The 17,647-nt window shown below is 33.7% G+C and overlaps 1 protein-coding gene across 11 annotated transcripts in view; it reads left to right on the top strand.

Moving 5' to 3' along the window:
• Positions 1–17,647, top strand: part of Rps6ka6 (ribosomal protein S6 kinase A6) — a 238,506-nt gene that overhangs the window by 67,895 nt on the left and 152,964 nt on the right. For all 11 annotated transcript variants that reach the window (XR_015445581.1, XM_087196632.1, XM_087196622.1 and 8 more), the window contains 3 exons: positions 14,672–14,753; positions 15,476–15,556; positions 17,190–17,269. Coding sequence is in view for 10 of the 11 variants with exons in the window: in XM_087196622.1 (XP_087052748.1) it covers positions 14,672–14,753; positions 15,476–15,556; positions 17,190–17,269 (243 nt within the window). In the remaining variant the exon portion in view is untranslated. The remainder of the gene's footprint in view (positions 1–14,671; positions 14,754–15,475; positions 15,557–17,189; positions 17,270–17,647) is intronic.

The following is a 17,647-nucleotide window of genomic DNA, read 5'->3' as shown; positions in this document are numbered from 1 at the left end:
TATCTGGATTTCTTTTTACTGCATTTTCACGGACTCTAATTTTTTGCTAAACTGGTCATTTATGTTTTGTATCATTTTGTTTAGCCCAAATAGTTTCTTATTAGTGTCTTCTATAAACTCATTGTTTTATTTATGAAATCTGTTCTCTGTTTATTTATATTGTCTTTGAATTTGTTGAGCACCTTATCTATTTTTTTCTCCGTTTTTATCATTTCACATAATTCAGCTGTGTGGCTTTTGATTTCCTACCTGTTGATGCCTCATGGGATTTTCCCACTTTGGGTGTGTTGGGACTTTTTGGAAGCATGTTTTTGCCTTGAGTTCTCATGTTTCTATTGTTTTTTCATGTGTGTATGTGCTGCAGTTTGCAAGCTTTAGTGAAAGATTTTGTTGCTAATCTGGCTATCTTGTTAGTATCTGGTTTTCAGTGATTCACTTTGGGTGTAGCTATCTATAGGCCTTTACTTCTGGCCCAAGATCCTAACCATCTCTGTAAATTTGAAAGGGAAATATGCTGTATAATTGTCTCTACACCCTGTTCTCTTGAAATGGACTACAGTGTATTGGTAACATAAATACATACCAGATATTAGCATACAGAAGAAAAAATAAAACAGATAATAGGAACAGCTATGCTACCATGGTAATAGCAACAATAGCCACAATAATAATAGAGTCAAAGACAATGTGGATAATGGCATACCATATGAACCAATAAAAGCTACCATTGTGCCACCCTAACCAATAGCAAAAAGACAAACCAAACACTATTTTACAGTAAATGTTTATTAAATATCCACTATTAATAATATAAAATAATACCACATTAATAGCATAGAATTAAATGAATAGAGATTAATAAAACAATGGTATACTATTAAAGATGGGTTGCAAAATGGAAGAATGAAAGAAGTAAACTTCAAAAAATAAAGAAAACTAAAATAAGGAGGAAATAAAAGTCAGATGAAGGATCTTGTTAAAGAGTAAAGGGAAATTAAAAGAATTAGATTAAAATAACAATAAACAAGATACAAAGGAAAATATACTCACTTAAAAATCAAGAAAAAAATGAAATGAGTCTAAAATTTTTTTCTTCATTTTTTTTTTCATGAGTGGTTTCTTTTCAGGGTCTGCAATATTTGACTCCACCACATATAGGATAGGGATAATAAGTCACTACCAAGTTCTATTTTGTTTCCACACTTGTTTTTAATGTGTGAATGCTAAATCTTGCCCCACCTTTTCCACTGGACATATCAGGCAGTGCTGTCTATTCTAAGGTTGTAGTCACTGTGGCAGCTCCCCCTTTCCATGTCCCTCTGTCTCTTGCAAGTCAAGGCTTTTTCTGCCTAGCTTTACAGCCTCTGGGTTTGTGAGGTGCTTCCCTTTGCCCTATCCTTAATGAGCCCTCTATCCTTATATCACATGTGGTAGCACCCATCCAAGCTGAGGCATATCCTTGTTCATGTTTGTAGATGAGAAAAGCAAGCAGACTACTCAGTTTCATTCTGGATGTAGGTAATGGAGCTGGTATTCAATCAACCTGCTGCCATTTGAGACCCACCCACCTCCAAAAGATACTCGTGACCTGTTTGGCCTCTCACCTATTTCCTCTTCATGACTGTGTCTTGTGGCTGTCTCACACCCAGTCACTGTGGTAGGGTGACAGAGTGGCACCAGAAATGCTGAAGTGTTGTTGTCCTATGGCTCAGTCTTAAATAATTAGTCCCTTCCCAAAAAGGCTCCTGATTAAATCCTCTCAAATATGATGTGGGCTGCACTGAACTTTTCCACCTTTAGCTTGCCTTATGGAAGGAGTCATTTTCAGAGAAAAACTCTATGCTGGTTTTTTTTTTTACCATTGTTAATACACTTTATTTTTTTTATTAGTACATGTGTATAGTATATAGCATTTACATTCTTTGTGGGAAGTTGATACATGTACATACTGCATATTAATTCATTTTTCATCTCTTTTCCCTTCTCTCCACTCATCTCTTGATCCTCTTCATTTTATTTAATTGTACATATAGTTTACAGTAGCCTTAGACTTTTCTTGAGGTTAGCAGTGCCAGCCCAATCCACTTTCTTGTTGAAGCTGCTGACCTTCTCTGAGCTTACCTTGGGTTAAAGGACACAGTTCCCCCTCTTCAGGAGCCAAGGTCAGCTTTCTAGCCTGCTTTATTCTTTTCTCTACATTATGTTCTCTCTTAAGATTTTCTATAGTTTATAGATTTCCTGTCAGCTCCACTCTAATTATCAGAAATTGACTTCTTTTTTTCTCTTTATCAGATTGTTTTCCAGATGTCTAGATTCCAGGTCCCAGAGAGGCTATATTTTGCAGCTTAACTGTGAGCTACCATTTAATCCCAATTTTATTCTTTTTATTTCATTTGTTCTTTTATGTCTCTTTCTTTACATTTCTCTCTAATAGAATTTTCAATTATCTGGGCTTAATGATTTCTGTAGGAAAAATATAGCATACTCTTTGTTAGGTGTCAATACCAAGGTAGTTTGATTTTTATTTTTAAAAATGGTATTGTTTCCTTGTTCTTATTGGCATGAATATGGCTTCCTCTATCCTGGTGATTTTGCCTGCATTTCTTTTTTTTTAATATTATTTTATTGGTACATTTTAGGTATACAATATAATGACATTCATCATTGGAAATTTGCACCTTTACAAAATCTCTCTTGGTTCTTATTTTTCACCCTTCCCCTGCCCTCCCTTCAACTCCTCCACCCCTATCAATTTACAAAGACTTTATTTCCATTTTTTCCTTTTCTCATACTAATTCCATTCCCTTCTTTCTTTTCCCCCACACCTCCCATTTTCCCTTGCCCTTTGCCCCCTTTCTTCCTATTTCACATTATCTATTATACCTTTTAGTCCTTATTTACACTTTCAGTTTCTCACACTAGAGAAACTATTCAGTATTTACACATGCGTGTCCTGTTTATTTCACTTCAGAGTATTGCCTCAATGTGCATCCACTTAGCTATAAATGTCTCTAATTTGTAATTTTTATGGCTAAGTAGTACTCCATTTTATAAAAAAACAACATTTTCTTTATCCATTTTCCAGCTAATGGGCAATTGGGCTGCTTCCAAGTTTTAGCTATTACAAATTGTGCTGCTATGAACATGGGTGCACATATAACACTGTGGCATGATTCTTTTAATTCTTTTGGGAATCTACCCAGCAGGGGAATAGCTGGGTCAAATGGGACTTCCAGTCCAAGTTCTTTGAGGTATCTCCATATTGCTTTCCACAGCGGTTGCACCATTCTACACTCCCACCAGCAGTGAAGCAGGATTCTTCTTTCCCCACAGCCCCGCCAGCATTTGTTATTGGTTGATTTCATGATAACAGCCATTCTTTCTGGAGTGAAGGGGAACCTCAGCATTGTTTTCATTTGCATCTCTCAAATGACCATTGATGTTGAATATTTTTTAACATGTTTATTTGCTATTTCTATTTTTTGTCTGAGAAATGTCTGTTCCTTTCAGATGCCCATTTTTCGATTGGGTCTTTAAATTTGGGAGGTCTGATCTTTTTATGTTCTTTATAGATTCTAGATAGTAGACCTTTGTCTGAGGAAAAGTAGGTGAAAAATTTTTCCCCCATTGTGGGTTGTCTCTTCACACTGCTGGTGGTTTCTCTTGCTGGGCAGAAGTGTTTTAATAAGAAGAGAACAAACTTCTTGATTGTGCTAGTTCAAGGGCAACTGAGGTTTTGTTCATAAAATCTTTTATTACACTGATGTCTTCAAGAGTTCTACCTAACCTCTGTTCCAACTGGTTCAGAGTTTCTATTTTAATACGTAGATCTTTAATCCATTTCGATTTTAGTTCAGTGCATGGTGAGAGATATAGGTCTAGTTTTAATCTTTGGCAAGTTGATACCCAATTTTTCCAGCACCATTTATTAAAGAGGCTATCTTTCCTCCAGTGAGGGTGTTTGGCTCCTTTATCGAAGATGAGATGGCTGAGTGTGTCTGGTGTTTCTGCATCTTCTAATCTGTTCCCCTGGTGCTCAGGTCTGTTTCTTTGCCAGTACCGTGGTGTTTTTATCACAGTAGCTTTGTAGTGTAGTTGCAGGTTGGGGATTGTGATACCCCCTGCCATGTCTCCGTTACCTAGAATTGCTTTTGCTATTCTGGATCTCTTCTTGTTCCAAATGAATTTTTGGATTGTTTTCTCAAGGTCAGTGAAATGTGCTGCTGGGATTTCAATTGGGATTGCATCGAATCTATATAGCAGTTTTGGAAGTATGGCCAGTTTCACTATGTTGATCCTTCCTACCTAGGAGCAGGGGATGTGTTTCCATTTTCTGATATCATCTTCAATCTCTCTTTTCAGAGTTCTATAGCTTTCAGGGAAGAGGTCTTTGATTTCTTTTGTTAGGTTGATTCCTAGGTATTTCAGTTTTTTGTATGCTATTGTGAAAGAAATTGTTTGCCCTATTTCTCTCTCAGTAAGTCTGTTGCTTGTGTAGAGGAAAGCTATTGATTTTTGTGTGTTGACCTTGTATCCAGCTACTTTATTGAATTTGGTTATGAAGTCTAGAAGACTTTGGTGGAGTTCTTGGGGTCTTCCATATAGAGTATCATGTCATCTGCAAATAATGACAATTTGACTGCTTCATTTCCTAACTTTGTTTCTTTTATTTCCTTCTCTTGTCTAATTACTGTGGCTAATGTTTCCAAAACTATTGAACAAGAGTGGTGATAGTGGACATCCTTACCTTCTTCCTGATTTTAGTGTGTAAGGATTTCAGTTTGTGACCATTTAGTATGATATTGGCTGTTAATTTTTCATAGATGACTTTAATCAGATTGAGGTAGTGACTGTCTGTTCCAATTTTTTTAGGGTTTTTATCATAAGTGCATGTTGGATTTTGTCAAATACTTTTTCTGCAACTATTGAGATGATCATATGTTTTTTGTCCTTGGATCTATTGATATAGTGTATTACATTGATTGATTTGCATATGTTGAACCATCCCTGAATCCCTGGGATGAGTCCCACTTGATCAGGGTGTATGATCTTCTTTATGATCTTCTGCATCCTATTTGGTAGTATCTTAGTAAGGATTTTTGCATCTATGTACATTAGTGAGATTGGCCTATAGTTCTCCTTTTCGGTTGAGTCTTTCTCTGCTTTGGGGATCAGGTGATACTTGCTTCCAGGAATGAATTTGGGAGTATTGTTTCCCTTTCATTTTCTTTTAAGTGTTTAAACAGTAGTGGCAGTAGTTCCTCTGTAAATGTCTTGTAAAATTCAGGAGTGAAGCCATCAGGACCTGGGCTTTTCTTAGTTGGTAAATTTTTAATTACATTTTCAATTTTGATTGGTACTGGGTTGTGTAGAATTTTTAGGTCTTCTTCGTTCAACTTTTGTAATTCATATGTATCTAGGAATCTCCATTTCTTCTGTGTTGTCCATCTTATTGGCGTATAGGCTCTCGAAGTAGGTATTGATGATCATCTCGATTTCTGCTGGGTCCATTGTAATTTCATCCTTTTCATTCTTAATTGCATAGATTTGGGCCTTTTCTGTCTTTTTTTCTTATAAGGTTGGCTAAGGGTTTGTCAATTTTGTTGATTCTTTCAAAGAACCAACTCTCGGCTTCATTAATTTTTTTGTATTGTTCCCTTTATCTCCATTGAATTGATTTCTGCTCTGATCTTTATAATTTCCTCCCTTATATGAGCTTTGGGTTTGTCCTGCTCTTCTTTTTCTAGAAGCTTGAGGTTCTGCATCAGGTTGTTTAATTGGGTTCGCTCTGTTTTCCTAATATGAGTATTCACTACTATGAATTTCCCTCATAAGACTGCTTTCACTGTATTCCATAGATTCCGATATGTTGTATTGTCATTGTGATTTAATTGAAGGAACTATCTCATTTCTTCTTTAATTTCCTCTGTGATCCATTGGTTATTCAGAAGTGTGTTGTTCAATTTCCATGTGTTCATGAAATTTTTCCAGTTTCTTTTGCTATTGATCTCCAATTCATTGCACTATGGTCTGATAATATACAGGGGATAACTTCAGTTTCTTTGCACTTACTTAAACATGTTCTATGAGCTAGTATATGATCTATTTTGGAGAACGACCTGTATGGAGCTGAAAAGACTGTGTATTCTGCTTTTGCAGGGTTTAACACTCTGTAAAGATCTGTTAAGTTCATTTGTTCAAGAGTTCAATTGAGTTCTAGTATTTCATTACTTATTTTTAGTCTAGTTGATCTATCTATTTGTGACAGTGGGGTGTTGAGGTCCCCCACTGCTCTTGTACTAATGCATATATGACTTTTCATGTACATTAGCATTCATTTTATATAGTTGGGTGCACTAGCATTTGGTGCACATATATTTAAGATTGTCATCTCTTCCTGCTGGATTGTTCCCTTTACAAGGATGTAGTGTCCTTCTTTGTCTCTTAACCAGTGTTGGTTCGAAATCCACTTGATCTTGAAAGAGGATAGCTATGCCTGCTTTTTCTCATGTTCCTGTCATATGGGGTATTGTTTTCTACCCTTTAACTTTCAGCCTCTGAGTTTCTTTTTGAATTAAGTGTGTTTCTTGTATGCAGCATATTGTTGGATCTTGCTTCTTGACCCATTCTGCCGGTCTATTTCTTTTGATTGGTGAATTGAGACCATTAGCATTGATCGTTATAACTGTGTATTGTCTTATCATCGTCATAACTTTTTCTTTTTTTTTGGATTCTCCCCCTTTGTGTTTACTTTCTTGTTCTTCACAATGGATTCATTCTGCTGGGCTTCCTAGGGCTGTGATCCTCATTGTCCTTTCCTATTACATTGCCCTAAAATTTTTTGGAGTGCTGGTTTGATATACATGAAATTCCTAAGGTGCTCTTTGTCATGAAAGTATTTTATTTCTCCATCAATTTTGAAAGATAGTTTTGCAGGGTACATCAGTCTGGGTTGGAGGCTGTTTTCCTTTAGGGCCTGAAATACATCACTCCAAAGTCTTCTTGCCTTGAGTGTTTGAGTTGAGAAGCCTGCTGTGATTCTGATGGACTTTCCTTTGTGTGTGATTTGTTTCTTTTCTCTAACTGCCTTCTGTTGGGTTTCTGGAATCTTATCAGTTATATGCCTGTGTGTATATTTTTTTTTGATCAAGGCTTGTTGGAGTCCTATATGCCTCACTTATGTGTATGTCAAGTTCTTTTCCCCTGCTTGGGAAGTTTTCTACCTTTACTTCTGTGAACAGTTTTTTTATGTCATCTGCACTCTCTCCTGTTTCTTCATTGACTCTAATCAGTCTTACATTATTCTTCTTTGTATCGTCTAGCAGCTTCTGGATTGATTTCTCGTGATCCCTTACAATTTTGAAGCAACTTTTCTTTTCCTGGTCACTAATTGCAATCTTATCTTCTGTATCTGAAATTCTGTCCTTACATTGGCTCATTCTGCTGCATAGACTTTCAATGGAGTTTTTAATCTCTTGCAATTCTGTTTGCGTCTATTTTATGGATTCCATTTGTTTCCTGTGTTGGGATTCGATCTTGTTCCTCAGCTCCTCTCTAGATTTATTAATCATGTCTTGCACTATGAGCACAATCTCTGCTGTTATCTGAGAAATTAATTAATTCTGCTGTTTCTGAGAAATTAATTCATGTATGAGTTCATGTATCATGTGTAAAAGTGAGGTGAATCAAGGATATATTAAGTGGGGAGAGATGAAGTATTGCCGATAGATGGATTATGTGATAGAATCTCTTGGCTTCAAGGATCTTAAATTTTAGGAGAGAGAGCAAAATTGAGAAAAATTAACTAATATTCTCATTATTAAATTTGTTACAACCACAAGTTAAGACGAAGACATATAAGAAGAAACTACTAATTTCATTGTAGATCAAGTTTAGTTTCAAAGGGGAAAGGTAAGGCAATTGAGCAGTGATCATTTGTAGTTTTCTGGAACATTTTAAAAGAAAGACTTATTGAGCACTCAGTATGTGCAAAACAGTTGTATGAGTAGTATTCACAAATATAAAATAGACATTAATTGTCTTAAAGCAGTTTAATATCTATATAGTATAGAATGTAACATGTGAAACATATGAAAGTATTTTCAGGACCCAAAAAAAAGAGACTGATGTAGATTATGGGTTAGTGGTAAATTGGTGCAAGGTGTTATATACAGACAAGGAAACAGGACTTGAAGCATATTCAAGGAGTGAAAAATTAGAAGTGCAATTAATAAGTTGGTGGCAGGGGTGGGTGGCTTGAAAACTAACCTGTGGAGTTGATATGTACATTCTATACACCATTATTTTAATGTATCTTAAAATATAAAATTCTTTTAACTATTTTTCACTTGATAGCAATTTTTATGATGTTAATTTTAGAACAGAAATAAATTTATTTTATATCCTAAATTGTATAAATGCTTAAATACTTGACTTAGAATTGTATCAGGTAGACAAACAAAGCTATTAAAATTATTTTGCTATTTGTTATATATAATTATTTGTATCTACGTTTAGTTTTTTCCAACTAAATTTCTCAATTCTAAGATCAGATAAATTTCTTTTATGGATCTTCATAAAGAGAGTAGTAGGGCCGGAGATTTAGCTCAGTGGTTTAGCTGCCTGCTGTGCAAGTTCAAGGATCTGAGTTCGATCCCCGGGACCAAAAAAAAAAAAGAGAGTACTATATAATATAATGAACTTTCTTTCAGTAACATCCTCACGTTAAATATAGCAACATGCTGACAACTTGTCCTTAAATTCAAGGAACATTCAGCTTTTTCTGTGTGGGAACTTTGGTGTATAGCAAGGGTATTATTGATATGTTTTGAAAATTCCTCATACTAAAATACAGAATAGTGAGTTTTAAGTAGTTCATCAACCAAAGAAATATTAAGGAGTTGGCCTTTATTTTTTTTCTTTAGATGTGAACATACTTGCTTATCAGTGTTGCATCATTTGCGTAGGCATTGTGTGGGAGTGATGGTTATATGCTGAACCTATTCAGGAATTTGGCCAAGGCTATGAATCACATAAGTGTAGGAGCAATTCCAAGGAACTTTGCCCTGCAGAGTCTTATTTAAATTTTTCTGCCAAGGTTCCATTGTTAAAATGCAGAATGTGGGATTTTTAGCTCAAAGTTTTATGATATTTAATGTCTTTATAATCTATTTGGTGGGAGATACTACTAAATTTAATTAAAAATAGTACTTTAAAGAAACAAGCATTATTCTCATGAAAGGTGCATATAAAATTCCTTACTAAGTATATCAAGTACAGTGCTATTAATGATCACTAATGTATGGGTTAAAATATGGTATACATAGGGCTGGGATTTAGCTCATTGGCACCTGGCCTGCATTGCAAGCACAAGATCCTTGGTTCAATTGCTGGTACCAGAAAAAAAATAGTATACATAATGCTTACATTATTTTAAGACACAAATAAAACACATAAAACAGTTTTGGAATTGGTAGACTTCTTATATATTATATTCCAGATCATATTTATACAAAATATACGTTCATGAATTATAAAAACGTATATTTTAGCTTTTATGAGAGTAAAGCCTTAACTCTAGGTTTTAAAATGTATTTTTGAAAATATTGAATACTTGTTCTCTTAAATATTTGATAAACTAGCAAATGATAGTTTTAAAAATATATGCTTATACTTTAAAATTTCCTGTTGTTGGTTTTCTCTCTGCAATCAGCATCTAAAAATATGTGATCTTCCAGTGCAGTTCAACAAGTACTGATTTAGTAATTTGTAATGGAAAATACAAAACTCCATGTGGTGAAGGTAAAATATTGAAGTAACTTCTCATTCATATTCAGTCTAGACAGCTTCCCATAATTGTATTAGTGTAACTGAAAAGAATTCTATCCTGTTAGGATTAGCTTTGGTTTTAGGTGCAGTAGTTTGAAACCATGCAACTACATTTGTTGTTGATTATAGGAAGAGGGCAGACAAAGATGATTTTTGTAAAGTTTTTAAAAATTTTTATTAGTATATGTTTACAATCCATAGTGATTTCTTTTCTCTTGTGTGTTTGATACATATACGTGTTGCATCTTGATCATTTCTATTTTCACTCTCTTGCCCCCAACTTCCCCTCTCCCTCTTCCTCAGATCCCTTTCCAGTCTCTACAAAGTCTACTTTCCTGTTTCTTTTTTTTTTTTTTTTTAATTTTGAGAAGGGTCTTACTAGGTAGTTCAGGCTTGCCTGGAACTCACTATGTAGCCTAGCCTCACCTCGAACACGCAGTGATCCTCCTGCCTTACCCTGTGGAGTGCTGAGATTACAGGCATGTGACATTATGTCCTGCTGTTTACCTTCCTGTTCTTAACATGCCTCCTTTATTTGCTTTTTAAATTATTTATATTTTGGGTCTCTCATATTAGAGAAACCATGTAATCTTTAACCTTTTGTAACTGCCTTATTTCACTAAAGTAGATTAGATAATGAACAAATAAATGGTTGCTTCTCTATACTGGGAACAATAACTTGTAGTAGGTGACATATTGGGATGGTATGACTAAATGACTAGAGATTGTTAGAAGATCTAGGAAGAAATGACTGCTTTATGCAACAGTGTCTTTCTCAAAGCCTAGACTTGTTTTTTGATTTCCTATTATCAACCTGTATACTCTGTTCTTTGAAATTTCATGGACTATGTTTTAGAAAATCAATTCTCAAAGTGTGGTCTGCATGTTCATAAGCATCCCCATGATCTTTTCAGAGAGTCTTTAGATTAAAGCTATTTCATAAGTCTAGGATATTATTTGTACAACAGCTGGCAACTTAGTACAATAAATGTAATTACTCCAAGCACTACCAGTAACCATCGTATTCTCCACTACCTCCTACTTGAATTTGAGAATATTCTTTTTTTTTCCCTTAAATTTTTTTATTGGTATATTTTAGTTATACAGTAAGTTTACATTTATCATTGGGTGCTTATACCTGTACATGATGTATCTTGGTTCTTATTTTTTCCCCATTACCTGTGCGCCCTTCACCCCCTCCATTCTTCCCTATTTACATAGATTTTGTTTCCATTTTTATCTTTTCTCATAATTTTTCCTTTCCCTTCTTTCCTTTCACCTTCCCCTCCCACTTCCCCTACCCCTATGGACCTTTTCTTCCTATTTCAAATGATGAATTACTCATTTTAATAGTTTTAATCCTTATTTACACTTTCAGTTTCTCACACTAGAGAAACTATTCGGTATTTACACATGTGTGTCCTATTTATTTCACTTAAGAGTATGGCCTCAATATGCTTCCATTTAGCTATAAATGTCTCCAGTTTCTCATTTTTTATGACTGAGTAGTACTCCATTTTATAAAAAAAGCACATCTTCTTTATCCAGTTTCCAGTTGATGGGCACTTGGGATGTTTCCATGCTTTGGGTATTACAAACTGTGCCACTGTAAACATGGGTGCACATATATCGGTGTGGTATGATTCTTTTAATTCTTTTGGGAAGATACCCAGCAGGGGAATAGCTGAGTCAAATGGGACCTCTAGCCCTAGTTCTTTGAGGTATCTCCATACTGATTTCCACAGAGGTTGCACCAGTCTGCACTCCCACCAACAAGGGAGAAGGGTTCCTTTTTCCCCACAACCCTACCAGCAGTTGTTATTGGTTGATTTCTTGATAACAGCCATTCTTTCTGGGATGAGGGAATTTAAGAATATTCTTGATGAAACATTAATAGTTATTTAATTTATTAAATCTCAATCCTTAAATATACTTTTTAATATTGCCCTTTAAAATTTTTATTAGAATAGTTTCTTTTTTCTTTTTTGAGACAGGGTCTCCTTATATGGTTCAAGCTGGCCTTGAACTCACTATGTATTCCAGGATTGTCTTGAACTCATGGTGATCCTCCTGCCTCAAACTCCGGAGTGCTGGGATTACAGGTGTACACCACCACGCCCGGCTCATTAGTATAGTTTTGTAATACATAATGAATATATTCATTGTGTGATATTGGTACAAATACATATCACATCTTGCTCCTATTTACTTCCCCTTCCCCTCCCCTCCCTCCTGTCTCATGAAGCACTTTAGGTGTACCCAAAATTAACTGGTTATCTGAAGGCAGAACACTTGTGGAGTTGAGTTGTCAGCTGGATTAGCCTGTTTTTTCATGGCTCACCATTTTTACTTGAAACAGTAGCTGGCCAACAATGGTTACATAAATTTGGGTATTTGGTACATGTTTTTGCAAAATGAAAGAAGTGAGCCTGTTACTTAATAGAAAAGAACAACTAGCAATATTTTTGTCAATGATATAATTAGAATTTTCAAGGAAAAATTGAAATGTTAGAAATTTTTGTGTCACCTTGAGCTTAATAATTGAAAATTTTTTTCTGGTAAGATTGCTGAGGCACTATTTGGAAGATCAATATAACTAATTTAATCAATATTTTGTCTTGACTGATGCATGATATAATTAAATCAGGCACAAGTGCAAAATCCACTCAAAATGCAAGGTAGACCACTGGATTTTTTGTGTATCCAAATGCAGACAGTTAATGGATATGGTTCCAGATTCTTCATTTCTACAGACTTTTAAGAAACTGACATTTGTCAAATCCTAGTGTGTCTTCAGAGTATTTATGTGACAAGGATATCAAATTTTTTTCCATTTTACAAATTATGTCTTGTGAGGCCTGATATTACTACTTGTACTTCAAGCAAATCAACTTAATTGTAATTGGTTAATTATAGAGGTAGATATGAGAACCCATGTATCTTCTCTTATTAAATCAGATTGTAGAGATTTGCAAAAATGGTAATCAGTGTCACTCTTTTCATTAACTTTTTTAGTTGGGAAAATATAGTTATCTTTATAAAATATTTATCTTCACATGTAGCAGGTGTGTTTTTAATGAATTGATACATATTTATTTTTTTCTGTTCCAATTTCTAATACAGTAAATATCTATAGATGTAACTCATACAAACAAAACAGTATTTCAATAGATGTAACCAACATATAGGAGTTTCTAATAATTTTTTAAGATTTTAAAAGATTCTTGAGACCAAAAAGATTGAGAAATAGTTTCCTGGAAGTGACTGATATAGTTCTCTTGGTTGTGGTAAGATCATCACTCACAATTATCCCTTTGATATTTTCTCTTTTTCACAAGATTTTGACTATAAAAAAGGAAACTAGCTACCTACATTTAGTTGATCTTCTCAGTAAAACTCACTGAAAACTTGATTAATACCATTTGCCTAGCTTACAAACAAAAATATGAAAAAATAGATGAGTAAATATGCATCTGGCTTTGTAACTTCTATAGATTAATCAATATAGATACTATATTACTTTAAAGCTCCATGATAATCCAGTTTGTGTGTATATTCTATCTAAAACATCTTGAATGATACACTTCTGTGACTAAAAATTCTGATTTAGCACTGGTAACATATTGATTTTGATTTTTTTTGCTTTTTTGCTTTTTTTGGTACTGGGGATCGAATTCGGGACCTTGCACTTGCGAGGCAGGCGGTGGAAGCACTCAGCTAAATCCCTGGCCCTTAATTTTGTTTTTAAATGCTTCATCATAGAGGGCAATGAGAGTAGACGATGGGATATATTAAATTTGACACTTGGTTAAATGCTTACCATTTTCATCAGTATGAACTCCTAGACTTTTAGGAATATCCTTTCCAAGTTTAAATCCAGAAAAAATAACCCCATATAATGAAGTTTTTGAAATCTTCTATGATAAGATCCACAATTTCTAAGGCTTCTATATTGTTTGTGGAAATTTTGTTGAAGCTTAGGCTAAGTCTGAGACAAGAAAGTGACATGGGATAATAGTTTTAACTTTTTAGCATTTTCAGTTCAGAAATATTAGTGACATTCTATAAAATGTGTGATTTGGTTTAATCGTCTTTCTCATTTATCTTTTCTTAAATAATAGTTTTATATTTTCAAAAACCTACCATTTGTTAATATGTGGACTCTCTTGAGCAATCTAAGTGTAGTATGAACTGTTGCTGGTTCACTGTGAGAAATGTTAAAACTTTTCTTTTTTTCTTTTTTTTTTTTTTTTGGTACTGGTGATTGATTTCAGGCCCCTTGCACTGAGTTACATCCTCAGCCATTTAAAAACATTTATAACAATTTGACAGAGTAATTTTAAATTTCATTTTTCTAAATAATTCATTTTTGTTTTGTATTTTGAGACAGCATCTTGCTAAGTCCCTAAATTGTCTAGGCAAGGCTCACACTTGCAGTCCTCCTGCCTCATTCTCCTATAGTGCTGGGATTACTAGAATGTGCACCCACTCCTGGCCTAAATAATTAATTTTGTTTATAAATTGTAGAATTCATATCTGCAATGGGTTGGAGAAAAGAGACAAAAAGACTTTCTTCTACATAGAAAAAGTGAGAAGCACTATCTTAGATAAGTGTGAAAACTGTAATCCTGAAAAGATCCTTTAGTTTAGGTCTGATCTAAAGGTTTACTTTCAAGTAGAAAAAAGCAGAGATCCCACAAAGTATAGAAATATACATAGGTGAGTGATCAGTCTCTCAATAGATGAATCTGTTACATGGTGCAGAGAGAGAGAGGGAGACAGGGAGGGAGAGATGGAGGGGAGAGAATAAAAACGTAAATTTTTCTTTAAATTCCTCTATTAGGTTTTTCTTGTTAGAAAGAAGACTGGGCCTGATGCTGGACAGCTGTATGCAATGAAGGTGTTAAAAAAAGCTTCTTTAAAAGGTACAACATTCGAATGTTTACTAAAATAGAATTTGAAAAAAATCTATTTTTAGAAATGATATACATTACTTGTATAAAGTGAGTAGATGTAGTTTCCTTGTACACTTGATCTTAGCCAAAAGACCGAGAAGCGATGTAGTTTCCTTTTAACATTAATAATTGTTACAGATTTCTTGTCAGTGAGTGGTACTTCTAGGATTTGACATTGACATATGTTCTAATTTAGTGTGCCCAGGTAAATATTTAATGCTAGGAAATGTGACATATTTTATTTAATTCAACATGAACTTAATTTTATTAAGCAGTACTCTTTGCTTTCAAAATTTTTGTTTTTTCATTTGATCTGTGTTGATATTTTATACAGAGAAAGTACAACCACCTCCATACATATGTATGTACTATCTTCTAGGCTGTGATAAAAATATCACTATACTCAATTTTAATTAATAAACTCATTTGAACTAATAAAGACTGATATATAATAAGAGCACATTAGCCCAATACCTATTAACCTATTTACCTTTAACCCATCTCTAGATCTAAACTGAATTTGTTGACTTTTTAAGAATATTGTCATTATAATGTAAGAATATATAGAATGTAAATTTAGGCAACTATGAAATTATATTTTATATTTTTATATTTTTATTGGTAAATTATTGATCAAGTCTTTACGGAAATATAAACAAGTATTATATAATTAACTCTTGTGTAATTTTTAGTTCGAGATAGAGTTCGGACAAAGATGGAGAGGGATATACTAGTGGAAGTAAACCATCCATTTATTGTCAAACTGCACTATGGTATGTAGTCCTCTTATTTATGGAATTAGAGAATTAAGATTTCCTTTCAGGAAATACTATAATAAAAATAAGTAGTATACACTTATTTAATGTATTAAACTATGTGAAATGTATTTTATGAAATACATTTCAATAGTTAGCTTTTAATTTTATTTTTGTCATTGTCTAAAGGTAATTAATTAACTTGTCTAAGGTAATATACTAGTGTCTTCCACTTACTTGCTCAAATAGTATTTCTCCACCAGGCTGTATCTCCATTTATCTTAGCCTATAAACTACTGTAATAACTTATGGAAGGCTTTTGCGTGTTTGCTTATAATAATCATATTAATATTATTTCCTGGTTCTGTTCAAGGTGACCATGTAGTTAAGTTATATTCATTTATTTTAACTACTTTTTGTACTTAGGAGGAGAGGAATATTAAGTAAGAAGCAGTGGGAATAATGGAGAAAACTTGAGGTTTGGAGTTAGATATTTCTGAATTTGAATCATAGCTCTATTGTTAATATGTGGAGGAGTTGCTTCTCTAGGGAGCAAAAAGATAGATAAGTAGATAGATAAAATCAAGCTGGGCATGGTGGCACATAATCCCAGCACTCAGGAGGCTGAGGCAGGAGGATCACCTGGAGTTCAAGGCCAGCCTGGACTACACAGAAAGTTCAAGGCCAGCTTAAAGTACAAAGTGAGACCCTGTCTCAAAAAAAAAACAACAAAAAAACAACTCATAAACAACAAAAAAATCAAATTACTTATAGCGAACTATGTCACTTTCAGTTTCCTTCATTTAAATTGTAGTAGTTATTGATTTTATTGTCAGTATAATTTTGTTAATGTATTAGTTACTCAGTTATTTTTAGAAAAAAACCCACAAGAAGTTCCCATCCATTACTCTTTCACTTTTGTTACCTTAATAGAAAAACAGTATTAGTATCTTAGGACGTCTTTGAATTTCAAGTATGACATTGGATCAGTCAGTAACACCTCTCATGTGCAAAATAGTGTTGTGAAATGCAATGGGCTGTAGAAGTGAAACAATCTCTGACCTCATGAATTTTGTAATCTATATGAAACATAGAGGTGTAAATAAATTAATTGTACAAATAAAAATGGAGTACTGTAAAAGAGGCATAAATAAAATACAATGAGATCTCAAAATAGTTGCAGCAATAGTTTTGTTGAGAATAGGATTAAGGATGCTGCAAGTAAAGATGAACAAAGAGAAATCCTGGAAAGTTTAATACAGGAGGAGTGACACTTTTGTTGAGATTTACAGAATTAGTAGCTTTTTAATACATGGTTAGGAAAAAGTTCAGCCAAATGCAGTAGAACATGATGCTTCATAAAATCAGGAAAATATTAGTGATAGGAGTTTCTTTGTAAAGCCACATGCAAAGTTGATTATGTTCTGGGAAGGAATATATAGCTATTTTAACACTGGGTTAAATACCAGATTTAATTTTGAGATAATGCTATCCAATAATGGAACATGTGAGTTCATACTTAATTGCTTTAGTGTATTTAGTGATAAAATTTAAACAGATAAACTAAAAATTTTATATAGAGTAAAATGTATATTAAGCTTTTTTAAACATTTAAAGATTGTTTTGTTGCTGCATTATAATTTCTGCTTAGCCTTTCAGACTGAAGGGAAGCTGTATTTAATACTGGATTTTCTCAGGGGAGGGGATGTCTTCACAAGGTTATCCAAAGAGGTGAGTATCTATAAAATTTTTACTCTATTTTATTGAAACAAAAGTAAGAAAATAGAAACCATTTTTCCTATGGAAATTTTAAATGGTAAATATTTTTGTTTCATTTCATAGTATTTAGTAATGTGCTAATGAATAGTACTTTCTGTCTTCTTTGTCATTTAGACCATCTCAGTGTGCTACTCATTCTCTTAGATACAAGAACAATATGAATAACTGGATGAAGTAGATAGGAGCAAGCCTAGGACTTTGGCTACTGAAGCTACCTAAATGCCTCTTGGAGTAGTGTTTATTAATTTAAAAATAGCTTTATTGAGGTATAATTGACATACAATAAACCACACACATTTAAATATACAATTTGATAAATTTTGATATTTA

This window comes from Heterocephalus glaber, unplaced genomic scaffold (assembly GCF_053883595.1).
Source record: "Heterocephalus glaber isolate CG9 unplaced genomic scaffold, H.glaber_assembly_v1.0 deba00001613, whole genome shotgun sequence".
NCBI classification, from domain to species: domain Eukaryota; kingdom Metazoa; phylum Chordata; class Mammalia; order Rodentia; family Bathyergidae; genus Heterocephalus; species Heterocephalus glaber.
Note: the sequence above shows the minus strand (reverse complement) of the source record. Positions and strands in the feature narration are given on the sequence as shown.